The 20,248-nt window shown below is 34.4% G+C and overlaps 1 protein-coding gene across 3 annotated transcripts in view; it reads left to right on the top strand.

Moving 5' to 3' along the window:
* Window positions 1-20,248, top strand: part of LOC114338947 (myosin-4) — a 179,971-nt gene that overhangs the window by 119,250 nt on the left and 40,473 nt on the right. For all 3 annotated transcript variants that reach the window (XM_028289570.2, XM_028289571.2, XM_050646866.1), the window contains 2 exons: window positions 5,064-5,267; window positions 9,949-10,146. In XM_028289570.2, coding sequence (XP_028145371.2) covers window positions 5,064-5,267; window positions 9,949-10,146 — 402 coding nt within the window. The remainder of the gene's footprint in view (window positions 1-5,063; window positions 5,268-9,948; window positions 10,147-20,248) is intronic.

Here is a 20,248-nt window from a genome sequence, read left to right as displayed (position 1 = left end):
TGGGTGTGAGTCTGTCTTTTTAGTTTACTCCTCTTTGTTTAAAAACAAAGCTTTTCTATTGGTTCTTTGCAGCACGCGGTCATATTTCAACCAATAGGCGGCGAGGTGCCAAACGCGTATACGGAATGTTATTCGGTGCGAAATTCATATACGGAATATTAAATATTCATAGTCTGAAAAAGACAACTTTTTATTAGAGTTAGTTAAAAGGAGATTGATTAAAATACTTGTTAATGTATTATTAAATAAAAATAAAACAATTATATAGTATTTGGAATGTTATTTGGTGCGAAATTCATATGCGGAATATTAAATATTCGTAGACTAAAAAAGACGACTTTTTATTAAGTCAGAAAGAAGACTGATTTTAAAATATTTTGTTAACGTATTATTAAAGAAAATAAAACAATTATTACCGATGGTAGGGGAGCAAAGTATGCTAAATGTGCAGTCACTCGAGCGCTTTGGGGACCTATTGGGTTGTGATTATTAGGTGCTAAAACCAAAAAAAGTTAAGTAAAATTTTCCATTTTAGCGGACGCTTGCCATTTTTTAATTTAATTTTCCATTTCCATTAATCGTTTTTTCCGAATATTGCGCCATCTATCCATAATTCGAAAAAATGTTTCGAATAAAAGTTGCTTATTTTTATGCAGAGAATTCAAATCTGCAATAAAAAATGGGGGCTCCTATTTAAGATTTTAAAGTAACTCCCCACCCCACCTCCGTAGGAAGTCGCGTTTGGTACCATTCGATATATTTTTCAAAAATATTAAATAAGTGTATTTTGCAGTTTTTCGATCTGATATTTATTTTGCTAAATATCGCGGGATTTGTATTTAAAATTTAAAATTTACCCCCCACCCCTCTCTGCGAGGGGTCTTGTTTGGTATCTATCGATAGATTTTTGAAAAATATTGAACGTGTAGTTTTTAGTTTTTCGATCTGACGTTCATTTCGCGAAATATTCGCCTTTTTCTTGTGAAACTTTGTGACTCACCAATTCCCTTACGCCCCGCTCAAATCGTCAGATTTTTTAAATATACACTGTTTTGCATGTACTTAACTTACCTTATCTTAATCTGACAATTTCGAGTATTTTTAAGGATAGATTTTTTTTCTCGGGCCCCCCTAAACGAACTCCCCTGTGTTAAGAGCCAATATATGGCAAAGGTACATCTGCAGGGTACCACGTTTCTCCCCATATGATAATCTGACGCGCTCGAGTAACTGCAAAAATCCCCGCTTGGGCTCCCCTACCACGATATGGAATGTTATTTGGTGCGAAATTCATAAATGGAATGATATAGATTTGAGAGATATTATTTCTTTATTTGACTAAAACTAAGGTTTGACCTTAAGGATAAGGTTATGTACCATATTATAAAAATTAAATTTTAAATGTTCCATCCGGCTGTCTCAGATAAATATTCTAAAATAAATTGTTAATTTAAAAATTCTTTTACTTTTATATCACAGTTGGATGCTGACTGCTGAACACTCGGATTTTGACGAACAAGCTAACACTGCCACAGAAAAGTGTCAAGGTTGTTTTAAAAAAATCCTTCGTTAAAGTCCGAATTAGCACTTAGTAAGTCTAACTACGAATTCGTAAGCGGTATTATTTCAAGAATGGAAGCGCAAGGAATTATTACTGAATCTGTAGAATTGGTTGAGAGATTTCAAAAAGAAATAAAGGCGTAAGAAGAAATATTGAAAAGAGTAACAATGTATTTAAAAAAACTTATGGTTATTTACTGCAAATAGAAGTGGCAAACATTTTAAATGGTAATCTCAGTGTCATTGTTAAATTAGATCGTGAGTTAATTAGTACCCTGAAATAAGCCCCAATAACATCGTACAAAGGTCATTTTTTTAAATATAAATACATATTATCTGACAAAAAACATAATTTTTTGGCAGACGATCTGGAAAAACATCTTATTGCAAGCTACAACAGTACCTAGTGTTAATTCATAATATGTACGTTATTGTTATTAATTTTACGAGTACATAATATTATACATATACTATGTCCGTCCCACCTTGACTTTACAGTATAGGAAACATAGGCAATGCTGTCCTTATGAGAGTTTTTAGCGCGGTGATGCCGATTTTATCAAAAAGAATTTGTAATCGAACATTAGAGAGATTAAGTGAAAACTGTTTTAGAAAAATAATCTACAATTTTAGGATTCGTATGCGTTTAAGTTTATTTGATATACCTACTATAGTTATTACGCATATGAATCCAAAAATTGTAGATTGCCTTTTTAAAACAGTTTTAATTTAATCTCTCTAATGTTCGATTACAAATTCTTTTTGATAAAATCGGCATCAGCGCGCTAAAAACTCTCATAAGGACTGCATTGCATATGTTCTCTATACTGTAAAGTCAAGGTGGGACGGACTATAGACGTTTGTAAATGTTTATGTAAATTGAATCAACGTAATCAAAAGTGATTTGAAAAAGTTTTTTAATGCACCTACTGATTGTCATCATTTTTTGGTTGGTTTGTCATTTCTATAATTAACAATGTGTATAAAAAATATTGCATATCTAAATAAAAATATGCATATATTGCAAAAATGTGTGCATATTTATATATGCTCATATTTTGGAAAATTTTAGTGCATATAATGTCCGGTCTCTAATTATAAATCACGTGTTCACAAATTTTACCAGAATAAATATTTCAAATGTTTAAACCTTCGTAAAACCAGATCAATTAAATGGGTATTATAAAATAAAAAACTAAAAAAGTTGTACTTTATATAAATATTATAAGGACTATTAAGAGACTATAAAGACTATTATGCTTGGTTGCACCAATATATTGATATTAAGCTTAAGACGTGAAATAATTAAGCTCGGCTGTCTAAACATACGCGTTGCACCATTGAGCCTTAGATCAATTTTCAGCTTGTAGTCCAGTCTGGTTAGACGAATAACAGGCCTAACCTTGTCTAAGGAGCTGCCCCAAATTTTATTTTTTTAATCTTTAGGAGGGGTCAATAGTAGTGTAAATTTAAAATCTCGACTGAATTCCGCTATTGCGTTAGCCTCCATCTTGATTTTAAACGAAAACTTTTTTGCACAATATCTCCGCCATTTTCAACTTTCCGACAAAAAGTATAACAACCAAAATTGTTGAAAATATAATTTTCTATCATTTCTATTTTGACAATTTTTTCGTGCCATCGATATTTTCCGAGTTATAGCGGAAAATAATGACAGTTATATATAAATAGAGCATAATTATTGAATTATCTCTTTTATTGTTAGTTTTACGACAAAAATGTTTCTATACAAAAATAGAGAGAATTGAATTCTACACAATTTTAGTTTCTTTCATTTTTTTGCTAAAGTTAATATTTAAGGTAGTATGTATGCGATGATGGCGCGAGCGTAAGACCTGATTGATTTTGTAGCAATTGTTTTTGTTCAATATCTACGCCATTTTCAACTTAAATTGTTCCAAATATGATTTCCTACAATTTCTTTCTAACAATTTTTTTCATGCGGTTGATATTTTCCGAGTTAAGTGGGAAAATAGTAAAAAGTGGTGGGGGGAGCATAATTACTGAATTGAATCTTTTTTCCGAGCTGCCCCAAATTTTATAATTCTGTCCTTTAGGGGAGATCAATAGTAGTGTAAATTTAAAATCTCGACTGAATTCCGCGGTTGCATTACCCGCCATATTGATTTTAAAGGAGAACCGTTGTTGCTTAATATCTCCGCCATTTTCAACTTTTCGACAAAAACGGTAGGAACTAAAATTGTTGGAAACGCAATTTCCTACAATTTCTTTTCCACAATTTTTTATGCTATCAATATTCTCCGAGTTAAGGAGGAAACTAGTGGAAGCAGAGGGGAAGCATAATTATTGAATTGTCTCATTTATTATTAACTTTACGACATAATTGTACATAAACAAAAATAAAGAGAATTATATTTTATACAATTTTTGAAACTTCCAATGAAACACCAAACAAAATAAGTACATAAAAGACATAAATAATAACTTACATGCATTAAGTTAATTTTATAACTTAATGCAACTTAATGAAACTTAATTTTAATAACTAGCGGGTTTTATTGTTTGAATTTGTCTGTCGATAATTAAGTTTCATGTCAGATAACATATTTTAATATTTCAACAATTTTTTTAAAATTTTGGACCCCGTTGGGGGGAATTTTCCCATTCCCCCCTCTTAGACCCGCCACTGGTTCTCTCGAAAAATTGTAGTAAATCGTAATTGCAACAATTTCAGTCCTTACACTTTTTGTTGAAAAGTTTAAAATGGGGAAGATATTGAACAAAAACAATTGCTTTAAAATCAATCGGGTCCTACGCTCGCGCCTTTACCGCATACGTACTACCTTAAATATTGATTTTATCAAAAAAATGAAAGAGGTCAAAATTGTACAAAATTTAATTCTCTTCATTTTTGTATAGGTTAAAATTTGTTGCAAAAGTAATAATAAACGAGATAATTCAATAAATCAATAATTATGCTTTAACTGTCAGTGTTTTTCCCCATAACTCAGAAAATATGGACCGCACGAAAAAAATTATAATAAACAAAATTATAGAAAATCGCATTTTCAACAATTTCAGTTTGTATATTTTTTGTCGAAAAGTTGAAAATGGCGGAGATATTGAGCAAAAACCGTTCTCGTTTAAAATCAAGATGGCGGCTAACGCAACGGTCAAATTCAGTCAAGATTTTAAATTTATACTACTATTGATCCCCCTAAAGATTAGAAAAATAAAATTTGGGGCAGCTCCTAATGCAAGGCCAAATGGTATCCCGACTGGGCTATTGCCGCAATGGATTGCCACGTGGATTGCATATTAAACTTCGTCTCAGTTAAGAAGTGCCTAGATAAAAATCGAAAACTATGGAAGCTGAGCTGGGCTAAGCCGGAGCTTAAAATTTGTTGGTGCAACCAGGGATCAATAATAAGTGATAAGGATACTGATTTATGAAAATGTAAAAATCGTGAATACGAGAAGTGCTGCATAACTTTTGAAGCTATGCGTATATTGTGTTGCAGGTTTAGATTCTCAAAAGTCTTTACAAGAAATTTTAAATAATGTTAAAAACCTACAAAGCCAACGTCAAAATATTCCACAGATTGATCAATTAGCAGCTGCTCAACGAGCCGCTGTGAATAAATTAGATGATGCTGTGAAAAATATCCATGGTTTAACGGAAGTCACAGCTACTCTTATGAAAAGTATTGCCAACACAAACAGTGGTATGTAGATTTTTTTTAGGTTGTACTAACTGAAAAAGTACTTGATTTTTAAATTCTAAACATTCAAATATTTCACCCTCATCCGTTATACTTACATTATTTTTAAAGCATGAAATCTATACAGACACCTTTAATATTCTAACACTGTTATAATAAATACAGTAACAAAACCGCTATCATTACACTGGTAAACACACAATCTGCTGTCTCCAATGTTGGTCCTTAACCCTGCTATTCCAAAGATACAAGAAACAACCACAAAACCTATACCAATTAACAGAGGAGTGCGAGAGAGAGAGAGAGAGAGAGAGAGAGAGAGAGAGAGAGAGAGAGAGAGAGAGAGAGAGAGAGAGAGAGAGAGAGAGAGAGAGAGAGAGAGAGAGAGAGAGAGAGAGAGAGAGAGAGAGAGAGAGAGATGTCATTTCTTCTAAACTATTTACATTAGCACTGGAATATGTTTTTAAAATAATGGAATGGACAAACATGGGAATAAACATAAATGGAAAGAAACTAAACTACCTAAGATATGCAGACGATGTAGTAATAATAGCAACAAGTTTTGAAGAACTACACACCATGCTAACCGAACTATCAAATGAATCCGAACAAATAGGTCTAAAAATGAATTGTATTAAAACAAAAACAATGACAAATACACAAAATAATAGAAACGTAATACTAAACGAAACAACGAAACCACAATAGAAGCGGTTAATGATTATATTATATATTTGGGACAGATAATAAAAATAAATAAGGAAAACCAAACAGCGCAGGTAAAAAGAAGGGTCAGATTAGCTTGGCCAGGATTTTCGAACTTAAAATGGGTCTTAAATAATAAAGAAATACAACAATATTTCAAAACAAGAGTGACCAGTACATACTCCCAATTCTCACATACTAATGCCAAACATGGACCTTGACCAAAACAAACAAGGATAAAATAATGAAGATGCAAAGAGCCATGGAGAGAGCAATGTTAGGAGTAAAATTAACAGACAAAAAGCAAAACAATTGGGTAAGAAATAAAACAAAAGTCAAAGACGCAGGACATCATTATATCCAGGCTAAATTGGAGCTTCGCAGGTCATAACGCCAGACAAACGGACAATAGGTGGAATACCACGATACAACAATGGAGACCATGGACAGGAAAGAGAGCAAGAGAACGACCCTAGAAGAGATGGGGAGATGATATTATGAAGATAGGAGGAATATACTGGAAACAGAAAGCACTAAACAGAAGCGAATGGAGGAAACTGGGGGAAGCCTATGTTCAAAATTCGACGAATTAAAGGGGAAAAGAAGAAGAATCCCGCCCGGAGTGCAGCGTTCAGAACGTGTCGAATTCTCTTAAAAATCATCGTTCTCAACTTTTCGTATGCACATGGATTCCGTTTTTGTTGAGTTAATATTTAGACCGCATCGCTCGTATTCTTGCATTAATCGCTTTGCCATTAATTGCAGATCTTCCTGGTCCGGTGAGATGACTACTTGATTGTCCGCGAAATGAAGTCTATATAGGTTTGTGTCGTCGTTTGTGTTCCACCAGTGCATCCTTCCTATCATGACATATGGATGTCAAATCTGGACCCTAACCAAGGCAAATATGAATAAACTAGCCACAACAGAAAGAGAAATGTTAGGTATACGACTGTCAGATAAAAAGAGGAACGACTGGGTAAGATCAAAAACAAAAGTCGATTACATAACAACAAAAGTTGCCAAACTTAAATGGATCTTCGCAGGCCACATTGCTAGCCAAAAAGACCAACGTTGAGATGCAACCATACAACACTGAAGACCTTACGAAAGTAAACGACCGAGAGGAAGACCACAGATGAGGTGGGTTGATGATATTAAAAGAGTAGCTGGAACAAATTGGAAATATGTTGCTCAGTATAGAGACCGATGGAAGCAGTTGGGAGTCCAAACGTAGACGATAGAAAGCTAGGAAGAAGACAAAGGCGTCTTTTATTGGTATACCCATTCCAGAGCATGATCTCCATTTCTTCCGTGCCTAATTCAGAGTATTCGAGATAGACTGCAGCCTTGTCTTAGTCTCTTATTTACGCTAGAATTCTCGGAGAACTGGTTGCAAATTCTTAGTTTTGATAAAAAGATCATTGTAGAATCATTGTATTGCTTTAACAAGTGTAATATTGATAGATGAGCTTTCCAGTACTTGCCATAGTCTACATAAGGGTAATGTATCATAAACTTTCGGCAAGTTCACGAGTAATTGATGAGTTGATCGATTCCTAGCCAGGCCCGCCGAGAGGGCGGTACAGCCAGTATATTTTACCGGGGTCCGGCGATGTAAGGGGCCTGGTGTCGACCAGACAAAAGACGTAATTTTTCCCGTTGTTTGCTCTTGTATTTATGTGCGTAATGCGTAATTTATCACTCGTCTAAAAGAATGCATAAACACAAGCGAAATCTCTATGGAATGGAAAACTTCAAAACTTCATACCTCAGTACTATACATAAAAATGGTGATAAAATCAATTGTGAAAATTAAGTACCAAGGAATAGCTGTAATCGGATCTATGGCTAGAATATATGGAATGGCTTTGAACAATCGAATCGAGAAAGAATATTTAGATTCTGAAGTAGAAGAGCAAGCAGGATTTCGTATGGATCGATACACTATTTACCACATTTTCTCCTTAACCCGGATAATAGAAAAAATATGGCACGGGATCAAGAAATTTATATGTTGTTCGTCGACCTACGGAAAGTCTACGATAGCGTTCCTCTGAACAAGCTGTGGAAATCAATGGAAAGCACGAATGTTGATATATAATTAAAAAACCGTCAAAGTACTATACAATCAATCCAACACAAAAATAAATGCAGGGACACAACAGCAGGGTGGGTGTGCAACAACAAAAGGATTAAAGCAAGGATGATGCCGGTCTCCCATTTTATTTGAAATATACCTCGAAAGTGCTATAAAAAGACAAAAGCAAAAATGTAGGACAACGGGGCTACCGCTCACCAATACTATGGTATATACGTTGAATTTTGAAGAGTTGAGCGTATAACTCTTCAAAGTTGAGCGTATATAGGTACCATAATCTTGGTGAGTGGCCATAAACTATATGGCCCGACACTTAATTAAAGACTATGATATATCCCAGGCAACCAAATAACGTTTACAAAACGTTGAAAAGACGTCATAATTATCACCAAACCACGTCAGTTTGTCACGTTTTTCCGACGTCGAAAGTCACGTGAATATGTCCCACCATAACTGACGTCATTTTTCTCACGTTTTAAATAGGTGATATAAAAAACGTAGTTTTTATGTCGTTTTTTTTGGATTAATTTTCATTAACAATTTTAGCTTATAGACGTCAATATACACCATTATTCATTATACACATTTACCCGTTAAGTTCCTCCCATTTTTGTGACGTCAGACTTGGGCTGTCTGAAATTAAAACTTATTTTTAAACGTATTTTAACGTCATTAATATTACGTATTTAAAATCACCTACAAAACACGTTTATACGACGTAATGTTCAAACACGTGCATATATTCAACTAAAAGCTGACGTTTCATCGACGTTATTGACGTCACTTGTTTGCGTGGGATGGGGTCTAGAAGTGAATAAAAAGAAAAGAAAACCGAATACTTGTGCATTCGATGAGAACAAATAAATCTCATAATAGACGACATGAACACGATACACCAGTGCTACGACTACAAATATCTATACATCAATATTTCACACGATGGAACATTAGGCAAAGCCATAAGAGAAAGAAATGCGTAAGGAAAGAAAAAGTTATCACAATGTTAAACAGCATTTTTAGGAACCAATCCATTAGCTAGCAAAGAAAACAAAAAGAGGATATATGAGACTATAGTGAAAAGGTATAATCACCATATACAGCTTTGAGGTATGGCTATTGAAAGAAATAACATTGGCAACGCTGAGAGGAATGGAAATGGATTTTTGAACAAGAGCACCAGGAAGATCCAGAAGAGAAATGATTACCAACGAACGCATTAGAGAAATAATGGGAATCAAACGAACAACCACGGATGACTTATCGTCAAAACAACTTATCTGGGTCGGTCATATACAAAGAATGGATGAACAACGAATACCTAAGGAAATACTAAAATGGCAACCAGAAGGAAACCGAAAACGAGGTAGACCGAGGAAAAGTTTGAGCGAAGAAATAGACAAAGAACTGAGAGAAAGAAACAAAAGAGGACCTGTGGAACAACTGAACGAAGTGGCGGTTGGAAGTCGTAAAACGACAGAGAACGTTATAAAGCGACAAGTAGTAGTGGTACCTCTATTTTAAAATATTTTATATTTTATATTTTATTTTTTTATTGCCATTCCGACATCGTACGTTATTGTTTTGGTTACGGTGCCGGCGTACTGCTTTTATATAACCACGACTAATGTTGCTTTGAACAGAACAATTAAACAAATTAAACAATTTTTTCGCAATTTGCTTTTTTCCGGGGTCCCGCTCTTCAATCCTTACCGGGGCCCGCTCATCCCTTTCAGCGGCCCTGTTCCTAGCCATTCTTTTCACTTTTTTTACTTAGTTTTTATTAATTAAATATGTATTTAAGATTTATATTCCATTATTTTCTAGATAAGTAGTTTTCTGTTGAGTTCAATGTTCAAGTATCAAAAACTATGTTTTTAGCTTTGGACGTTCAGAAATCAAATACACAAGAAATTTTAAACAACATTAAAAACGTACAAAATCAGCTTCCACAAATAAATGAACTGTCTGCTGGACAGAGCACTGCCATTAACAAGTTGGAAGATACATTAAAGAATATCAATGGTTTGACAGAAATTACTGGTACTCTTATGAAGAGTTTTGCTAATACAAATAATGGTATGTAAACTGATATTAACATTAAGTACTTTTTCAAACAAAAATTTTTAGTAATAATTATTGTATTTTTTAACTTAGTTTTAAATGTTAATTACTATTTTTTATGCAGAAGTTTTATAACTATTTGGACATAGATTAGGGTTAGGTTAGGATTAAAGATACAAAACGTGTTTTTTTGTTTTTTTTTTGAAATATTTCACTGTATGTTTATGAATTACTTAGTTCAGTCATTTGGTCATAAAAATGGGGGTTACCTGGAAAGTTTTCCGGGAGTTTTGAAAATTGGTTATTTTATGTATTTCGGTATGCTCTTTTCAAATTTCAACTTTGCTACCTCATATTTCCGCCGCTCGTGCCGCCATCTTAAAAAATGGCGCTTAATAACAGTTTTTGGGAATATCTCCTTTCCGACACATTTTATGAAAAAAAAAACAGTTATGTACAAAATTAAACTAGAAAATATTTCCTACAATTTATTTATTTGTGTTTTTTTTTGTAAAATCAATAGTATTCGCGTACCAGTGTCACAAAATATTAGTCGTCTACACCACCACGTGTTTTTCATAGGTACCTACAATTTTCTAATGGTAGGGAAGCAAAGTATGCTAAATGTGCAGTCACTCGAGTGTTATGGGGACCTATTGGGTTGTGAAGAGTAGGTCCTAAAACCAAAAAAAGTTAAGTAAAGTTTTCCATTTTAGTGGGAACTTTCCAGTTTTAATTTAATTTTCCATTTCCAACAATCGTTTTTTTTAGATTATAGCGCCATCTATCCATAATTCGAAAAAATGTCTCGAATAAAAGTAAGTAATATTTCTACGTAAGGAATCCAAATCTACAATAAAAAATGGGGGCTCCCATTTAAGATTTTAAAGTAACCATTCGATATATTTTCAAAAATATTGAATAAGTGTTATTTTTCAGTTTTTTCGATCTGATGTTCATTTCGCGAAATATCGCGGGATTAGTATTTAAAATTTTAAATTTACCCCCCACCCCTCTCCGTGGGAAGTCGTGTTTGGTATAATTCGATAGATTTTTGAAAAATATTAAGCACGTATTTTTTAATTTTTCGATCTGGGACTCATTTCCTTACGCCCCGGTCAAATCGTCAGATTTTTGAAATATACACTGTTTTGCATGTTCTTAACTTACCTTATCTTAATCCGACGATTTCGAGTTTTTCTAAGGACAGATTTTTTTTCGCCCCCCCCTAACGAACTCCCCTGTATTAAGAGCCAATATATGCAAAATATAGCAAAATATTCTACTATTCACCCGAGTCATTTGGCATCGCGGTGAACCATTTTAATCTATTTGATTCACGGATTTCATCTTCGGATTCGTTTCACGGTACTATGTTCGCGATCAAACGTGTACTTTCTCAAACCAGGAAAAGGAAAAATTTCCCAACAAATATATTCCACTGAAAGTATCGTAGATACAACGGCGGCAGATTATATTTTATTTCTGCGTGCCTTCAGTTGCTGTGAGATCATTGCAGAGATCGTTCCTAAAGCAGGATAACGTTTCCCCCTTCAATTATACGGTTACAGTGATGCGAAAAGTAAGAAAAACATGCCTTTAAACGAATATAGATATACATATATGCTTCACAAAATCAGCATATAAAAGTAAATTTAATAATACCACCAACAGAACGTGGAAAGAATATCTAGAAAAACTATTTGAAGACCAAAGAGATAACACCTTTAAGTTAGAAGAAGAGGTAAATGATGGACCAAGAATATTACAGCAGGAAGTTTATTCTGCCATAACACAGCTAAAGGATGGCAAAGCAGCAGATCCCGATAATATACAAGCAGAACTACTTAAACTGATGGACAACGAATCAATAGAAATATTCACAAAGATATTCAACAACATATACAACTCTGGAGAAATACCAACAGAATGGCTGAAGTCTGAGTTATTGCACTTTCAAAAAAACCAGGAGTCAAAAAATGCAAAGAATACCGTACGATAAGCCTGATGAGTCATCTACTAAAATTGTTCCTAAAGGTAATCCATACGAGAATTTACAAGCTATGTGAAAGTCTTTCGCCCAACCAGTTCGGGTTCATAAATGCTGTTGGTACGAGAGAGGTTTTGTTTTCAATACAAGTCTTATTCCAAAGATGCAGAGACGTCAATTGCGACGTATACGCATGTCTGGTTGATTACGAGAAGGCGTTTGATCGAGTACAACATGCCAAGATGATGCAAATACTAAAAGAAGCAGGAATTAACAACCAAGATCTGAAAATAATGTGAAACCTTTACTGGAATCAGACTGCAAACCTCAGAGTTGACGGTGAACACACCGAATATGTGAAAATCATGCGTGGAGTGAGGCAGGGCTGCATTTTATCCCCCTAATTTTCAATCTTTATTTTGAAAGAATATTTATCGAAGCTTTGCACGAAACTTAAAAAGGTATTCTACTAAACGGGTACCGGCTAAATAATATCAGATATGCAGATGACACCATAGTATTTGCGGACAACCTATAAGACCTACAAGTCCTCATGAACAAAATCACGTATTATAGTCAACAATATGGACTCAACATAAACGTAAAGAAAACAAAGCTTATGATCGTCAGCAAGAAAAAGATAACAGAAGGTCAACTCTATATCAACCAAATTCCTGTAGAAAGAGTGAGGCATTACAACTACCTCGGCACCATAATAAATGAAGAATGGACCAACAACCAAGAGATAAGAGCGCGCATCGGAAAGCTAGATCAATCTTCAACCGTATGGGCGCGTTTTTCAAGAGCCACAACCTTTCTCTTGGTATAAAAGTAAGAATGTTGAGATGTTACGTCTTCTCTGTCCTTTTTTATGGTGTTGAATCATGGACCTTGAACGAGGATATGTGCCGAAAGTTGGAAGCATTTGAGATGTGGCTATATCGGAGAATTCTTAAAATCCCATGGACTGATCGGGTCACAAATAAGGAGGTCCTTAGAAGAATGGGGAAGAACCGAGAGGTACTGACCACCATTAAATCTCGATAGTTGGAATACTTTGGACACATTATGCGAAATGAATCCAGATATGCCCTCCTACAAGCATGGGCGTCCGCAGGATCAAAACTAGGGGAGGGCAGATTTGAGAAATAAAAAGATTGGTAAGATATGCAATAATAAATATAGACGTAAATTGAGTGTCTTCAGAGAGGAGAAACGGTGAAGGGGTTTCCTAAGAAAAGTTTTGAAAATAACGTTTTTGGAGCCAAAATTATAACTCAATGACTTCATACAAAAATGAAGCAAACTAAATATAATTTAAATATTTAAAATTTTTTTAATGATTTTTACAAAAACGTGATGCAAATTTAACAAGTTTATTTCCTCCTAGATAAGCAATCGATTTGTGAAGCAAGATAAATTGTCTGTTCCTAAACACTATTATTTAAACAACAATTTACGCGGATCAATTGTAAATTCTTGTAAAACTTTCTCTACAAACTCTTTCTTTTTTGGTAATATTTGTTTTCGATGAATGCTCATTAGAGCTAACCCATTAAGGCGATCTTCGACCATTGTACTCCGCAGCCATGTTTTTATTCTTTGAAGACTCCTGAACGACCTTTCAACTGCACACGTAGTGCAAGGCAATGTTACGAGAATTTCCGGCAATTTTTTTGTTAACGGATAAAAAGTAGTGGACGCTCGAACCAGTTAAAAAATTTCAAGGGTGTTGAAGATGTCTAACTCATTGCGTTTTTTATTCCAATGCTCTACCCATACTTCTAGCTCTCCATCTATTCCATTTATTTCATAGTGGTTTACGGATTGTCTCAGTTGTTCTAATTTAAGGCCATTTAAATCAATTTTTGAAAAATGCTTGGGATGCAGAAGACTCAGAGCGAAGGCTGGCGTATTTTCTTCGAAAAACCGTGTCTCTAGAGAAGATATGAAAGAATCATGGATCGCCTCCAGTATTTACTAGGCGTCTCAGCTGATTGATTGCTTCTATGCTGTTGTTTGTCTATAGTTCTAGGGGTAGATAATTCAAAACCGCATTCTTCGGCTATCTTATTATCTTCATGCAATAAAGTGTTTGTTACGTTCTCTGCGTTCTGTCTGTATTTTTTAAAAATATCCATGATTTAACGAATATGTTCCGCTACCTTTAAAACATTAGTTTGCGCAGATTGTACGCGGTTGACTATAGGCTCTAGGTATTCAGAATACTTATTTTGCAATCACAATGACAGCGACGATAAATCCTCACTTGCATGCCACAGAATGCAACTGATAAGATGTTTTTCTAGTGACCAAATTTCCTTCAACGGATAGGGTTTGCAAGGTATGTACAATTTCAATGAAATTTTTTCGAAAAACCCTAATTACCTTGTATTTCTCGAACCACCGTGTTTCGCAGAGGATAGGGATATTTACTATCATATTCCTTCGTAATACTGATTCACGGAAGAAATTGCATGTATCTTTAATAGTTGGAATAGTATTTCGCACTTCATTTAAGCTATTTAAATCGTTCACAACTAAATTTAATCTGTGTGACGCACAGTGAAAAAAAAAACGAATAAAAGAAAATACGAATTCAGGGGTGGTTGCTGTTGCTTGCAGATTTAAAACATATTAGGTAAATAAAATAATAGCAGATTTCAAATTTTCATTAAAGTTTTGTTAAGTTTATGTGGTTTTTTCATCCCAGCTAGAATATAGAAACAGAGTGGTTGCATTCAAAATCAAGATTAAGTTACAACTTTGTATTTTTCTATATTGCTTATTCACCAATTTTACACTCACCTCGTCCTCTCTAGGAGGGGGCAGCTGCCCCCCTCTGCCCCTCCCTGTGGACGCCCATGCCTACAAGCCATTCTGCAAGAAAAAATATTTGGAAAGCGAGGTCCAGGAAGAAGAAGAACATCCTGGTTAAAGAACCTCAGAACCTGGTTCAACACAACATCTGTGCAGCTTTTCCTCGTTGCTGCAGATAAGGTGAAGATTGCCATGATGATCGCCAACATTCGTCACGGATAGGCACATCAAGAAGAAGACCAACAGAAGCAGCAGCACGACGACATTCTTTCCGAGCCAGGTTCAGCAGTGGTACTAAAAAAAAATGTAGAACAATGGGGATGGGAAATAAACACAAATGAGCTGATTCTTGTTACGATATTACAACCTCCCGCTGCAGAATCGTTATTGAAACTTATTGCTTGTAAGTATAAAAAGGACGTCAGAAAGCCTGTGGATGCAGAAAAGCTGAGTTATACACAAATTGTAGTGGTACTCGTAATAATTCGCAAATTCCATCATATAATTACGATGAAGAGGAAGAAGCGGCGACAATTTTTGAAAAAGCTTTCGATGAAATCGAAAACGAAGAGGCGTGTGATGAGTCTGATAGTCATATCGCAGATGATGCGGACGAAATTTCGATCAGCGATGTCTCAATCGATGCTCAGAAAGAAGTCGTAACACCTGATCCACTAGGAACAGTAAAGTGAAGGAGATTGTGCTAAATTTCTAAATAAATCCATAACATGTGGATTAGGCCTTAGAGGATTAGACCTATAGGGACGTTTTTTTAAAACGTCTATTGAAATGAACTTTGCGGCGCTCATACGCCAAATACGATTGATTTTATGAAAATATTTATTAATATTTTAATGTCCGACGGGTCTATTATTTGACAAATAATGACATTATTAATTTCGAAGTCTATTAAGTACGACATATCTCCCCAAGGGCGTGTTATTAAAAAATAGCGCCCTAGGGCCTATTAAATTTAAATAACGAGTTAAATACTCTCAAGTTGACAAATAAAACTCTAAGGGCCAATTTCTCATATCGAGTTCAACTCCAGTTTAACCTGAACTTCTAGTAAACGTAAGTTTAAAGTCAAAATCGTCTTTCTCAATTCGCACGTTCAACCGATGGCAGTTAGAACGATGCTTGAACGGTGGAATTCGGCAGTTCAAAGATTTCAGAACTCAGTTCAGATGATTTCATGGACTACGCATGCGTTGTATTAACACGAAACGCTGTCATAATATAAATATATCCTATTTTATTATATTAAGCCTAACGATAAACGATAACATTATTTTTGTTTTTGTAATATTTATTTATAATTATTAAAATGACTATTTGACTATAAGTACTTAAATTTAACTTTATTCAAGAACAGCATAAAAAAGGTAGTTCAAAATGGCGACAGTTTTTTTACCTTTTGCCATCTATTGGCATTTCTCGAAAGCTGTAGAACGAGCGCTGACATGAACGTGCAATGAGAAATGCATTCCAAACAAAACCACAGATCACCGGTGAACCTGGTTCAACTGAACCATAGATTAACGCAGGTATGAGAAATCGACCCTAAGTAAAACTATGGTTACCAGAATTACGTTACGACTATTTCTGGTAAATGTACTTATTTGAAAACTAATTAATTCAAAATGCATTCAAATTTTTTGCATATAAAGAATAATTTGGTCGGACATTAAACGTTGAAGGCACCACGGGTATTATAATACTAACGCTTTCGGTCAACGTATATACCTCAAGCGTTATTATCCTTATAATACTCTTGGTACTAGAGATTGCAATTGCTGGATTTAGCATCCAGCAATCCAGCTGGATCCAGCGCTATCCGCAAACGTGTCAAATTCGAAATAAGTTACTTAATGTCTTCATTAGCCTCTTTATTCAAAGCCTTGAGTCGGCAACTTGCTACTCTATAGCGCTAGCAGTAGCTCAGTATACTGGAAAGTTTCTACGGCCTAAAAGTTTGTATTGATAAAGCGTTGATCGCTGATAGACATTTATTCTGCGATAATATTCTCTGCTGGCGAGTGGTCAATAACCATTGAGTTGATCTTTTAGCCGGTGAAACTCTTTAGCCGGTGAAACTGGCTGTAGAAGCTCTTTGCAGAAGAGTCCACTTTGATAACGGCCGACACAACCATGGAATTTGCCTTAGACAAACTAAATAGCCAGAACGCTAGCCTTAGCGCCGATCCATCTGAACGGAGCCTCTGTGAAATTACAGGTACATTAGTGTACTTACAAAATCCAAAAAAGTATGACGAAGGACTAAACAATCCTGGTTATTTCCCCATGCCGAAAAAGAATGCAATGCGATAAGAGGTGAAAAATTTGTTGAGCCGTATAAATAAACAAGTGATTGTGGAACTAGTGCAAGAGGATATATGGAAAAAGATGGGCCAACTAATCCAGAGCCCGTGAATGTTAATTTGGAACAAGGACTTGAGATTGAATTGAAACGAAAAAAGGGAAAACTTTTATAACCAAAAAAAAACTGTTTCTCTTAAGGATTACGAAAAGATTTTGGAAAAGGAAAGGGCCGTTTATGAAATAGAAGGAGTGAAAGGCGATCATTTGTCCATGGTCTATGACTATTTGATGACCTTAAAACCGACCAGCATAGAGGCCGAAAGGGCTTTCTCCGCAACCAGCTATAATATGTGCAGTTCTGTGCGAAGTAGGTGTGAATAGTGTGATAGATAATATGTTTTTTAAGGTCTAACTTCCAAAAAACTAAATAATTCATGTTTCTGTTGTTTTATGTTTCATCAGAAATTTAGAATACAGATAAAAAAACATTAAAATCGTGTTTTTATTTTGAATTGTGCTGGATCTGCGCTGGATCCAGCTGGATTTAGGCCAATCTTGCAAAAATCCAGCTGGATTGAAAATGCTGCTGGATTGCATTGTAGGAAATATTTTTTAGTTAAATTTTGCACATAAATGTTTTTTTCGGAAAATGCGTCGGAAAGGAGATAATACCCAATACAATTAGGCGCTATTTTTTCAGTTTGGCGGCGTGAGCGGCGGAGATATGAGGTAGCAAAATTGAAATTCGAAAAGAGCATAGGTACCGAAATCCATAAAATATAGTTATTTTTCTAACTAGTGCGGAAAGTGATACTTTCACGGTTTCACGCACGAGACTGCCGTTGACCGGAACGACGCGATAGCGGAGTTCGGGCAAGCAGTCGAATGCGGGGAAGACAGTTTCCGCATGAGTTAGGAACAATATTTTTTCTAGGGCCGTACGTTTGGAAAAAAGCCACAAAAAATATCTAGTTATATCAGTTTTTATTTAGGAGTGAAAATACACAAATTAATTCTTTGACAAGGTTGTCAAAACCAAACTTTCAATATAATTGGGTACCATGACGACGATATTGGTTTCCATGATGACGATTCAAAATCATTATTCTCTACTGATTTGACTTTTAAATATTATGTCAAAATAATTCTCTTTCAACGAATTATCAGTAGTAATTGCACAAGAGCTCTAAAATTCTATATTAATTTTAGAGATCGAGTGCAATTTGTTGCGATTATTTCATGAATAAAACTGTTCAAAACCAAAATTTTATTGTAATTTATTTATGTAAGTACAAATTAGTACAATTAAACACACAGTTGTTATAAATATGTATTTGACGGTTGAAAGTCATCACTTTTATAATTTTTAAAACATTTGTCATTAATGTCACTAAATGTATTTTTTCGTAGCAACGAAGGGCATCTGACGTAATATGCTTGACGACGGGCAATTATCAAAAAAGTTATCAGTAGTAATTGCACAAGAGCTCTGAAATTATTGAATTTTTCCCGAGTGACACTTTGACAGTTTTAAATTCACGAGCCGAAGGCGAGTGAAATTATGTCAGTGTCACGAGAGCAAAAATTCTATATTAATTTCAGAGGTCGAGTGCAATTTGTTGCGATTATTTCAGGAATAAAACTGTTCAAAACCAAAATTTTATTGTACATTATTTATGTAAGTACCATTAAACACACAGTTTTTATAAATATTTGACGATTGAAAGTCATCACTTTTATAATTTTTAAAACATTATTTGTCATTAATGTCACTGAATGTATTTTTTCATAGCAACGAAGGGCATCTGACCTAATATGCTTAACCACGGGAGATTATCAAAAATTATCACCTTAATTTGCATCTCTGTAGCTTTCTATTGGTCAGAATACATAGGCGCCCATACACACGGGCAGGGGGGGGGCCGTGCCCCCCCCTAGCTTTTCGGGAAAGAAAAAAATTAAATTTATATTACATAAACGCATTTTTGTCAAAACATTATTGGATAATTTTGAGAGATAAATTGGAAACAACATATTTATTAATAAAAAAAATTCACATATTGGGTAGTTATTAATAGTTTAACAGAAAATCTTTGTATCTGCGACAGTGGTCTGTATGGAATGTGCATAATACACATTTCCCACAATCACGGTATGCTACTAACGAAAACATTGACAGAGATTAGAGGCTTGGGAAACATATCAACGCATGAAAGGCAATCCTTCCTAACCGACATCTATACAAATGTGCAGGAGAGCTGATCAAAAAATTTTTTTATTGAAAAATTCTTATAAAATCTTTACTTTTCATCATAGATAAATACTTGTTACAGTTAGGCATTATAATATTGTGGGATTTTATCTAAGAAGTAATATTTAAACTTAACACTTCAAGTTTACCATTTAGAGTTGGTTAGTAAAAGATTACCCCAAAAAAATAACAGGTACAACTATCTATGCGCCTGAGCCTACAAAAAAACTTTTAAGTATATTCAGTTACATACTTAAGCTATTGTATATGCAAATAGGTAAAAATGTATTAATAACGAAAAAATATTTTTGAAAAATAGGAAAAAAAACTAAATAATTAAATTTTAGTCAGGTCATTCAAGAAAAATAATCTAATTACTTATTATAAAGTAATATTTGCAACTCTATCCGACATTTTTGAAGGGAGTGAGTAAAACGATTTTTGTTTTTAATCAATATTTTTATTGTATTGCAGTATTTTTTTGAATTAAAAATTAAGAACTTAAACAAAATTTGGTTTTTATAATAAACACTGGGTACGAATAAAAAAAATCTTCTAAATAATTGTTAAATAACATACTTAAGTAACATCAAGAATTTGCTTAAACAAGAAAGAGATCTCAACATATTATTAATTATTATTACTCCAAATAAGGCACAGTGCACAGTTTAACATCACAAGACTCATCAGAGTTAAAAAAGTTTCTTTAAAAATTCATACATAGTATTATGTTC

This window comes from Diabrotica virgifera, chromosome 3, assembly GCF_917563875.1.
Source record: "Diabrotica virgifera virgifera chromosome 3, PGI_DIABVI_V3a".
Classification (NCBI taxonomy): Eukaryota; Metazoa; Arthropoda; class Insecta; order Coleoptera; family Chrysomelidae; genus Diabrotica; species Diabrotica virgifera.
This window is presented reverse-complemented; position numbering and strand designations above follow the sequence as displayed.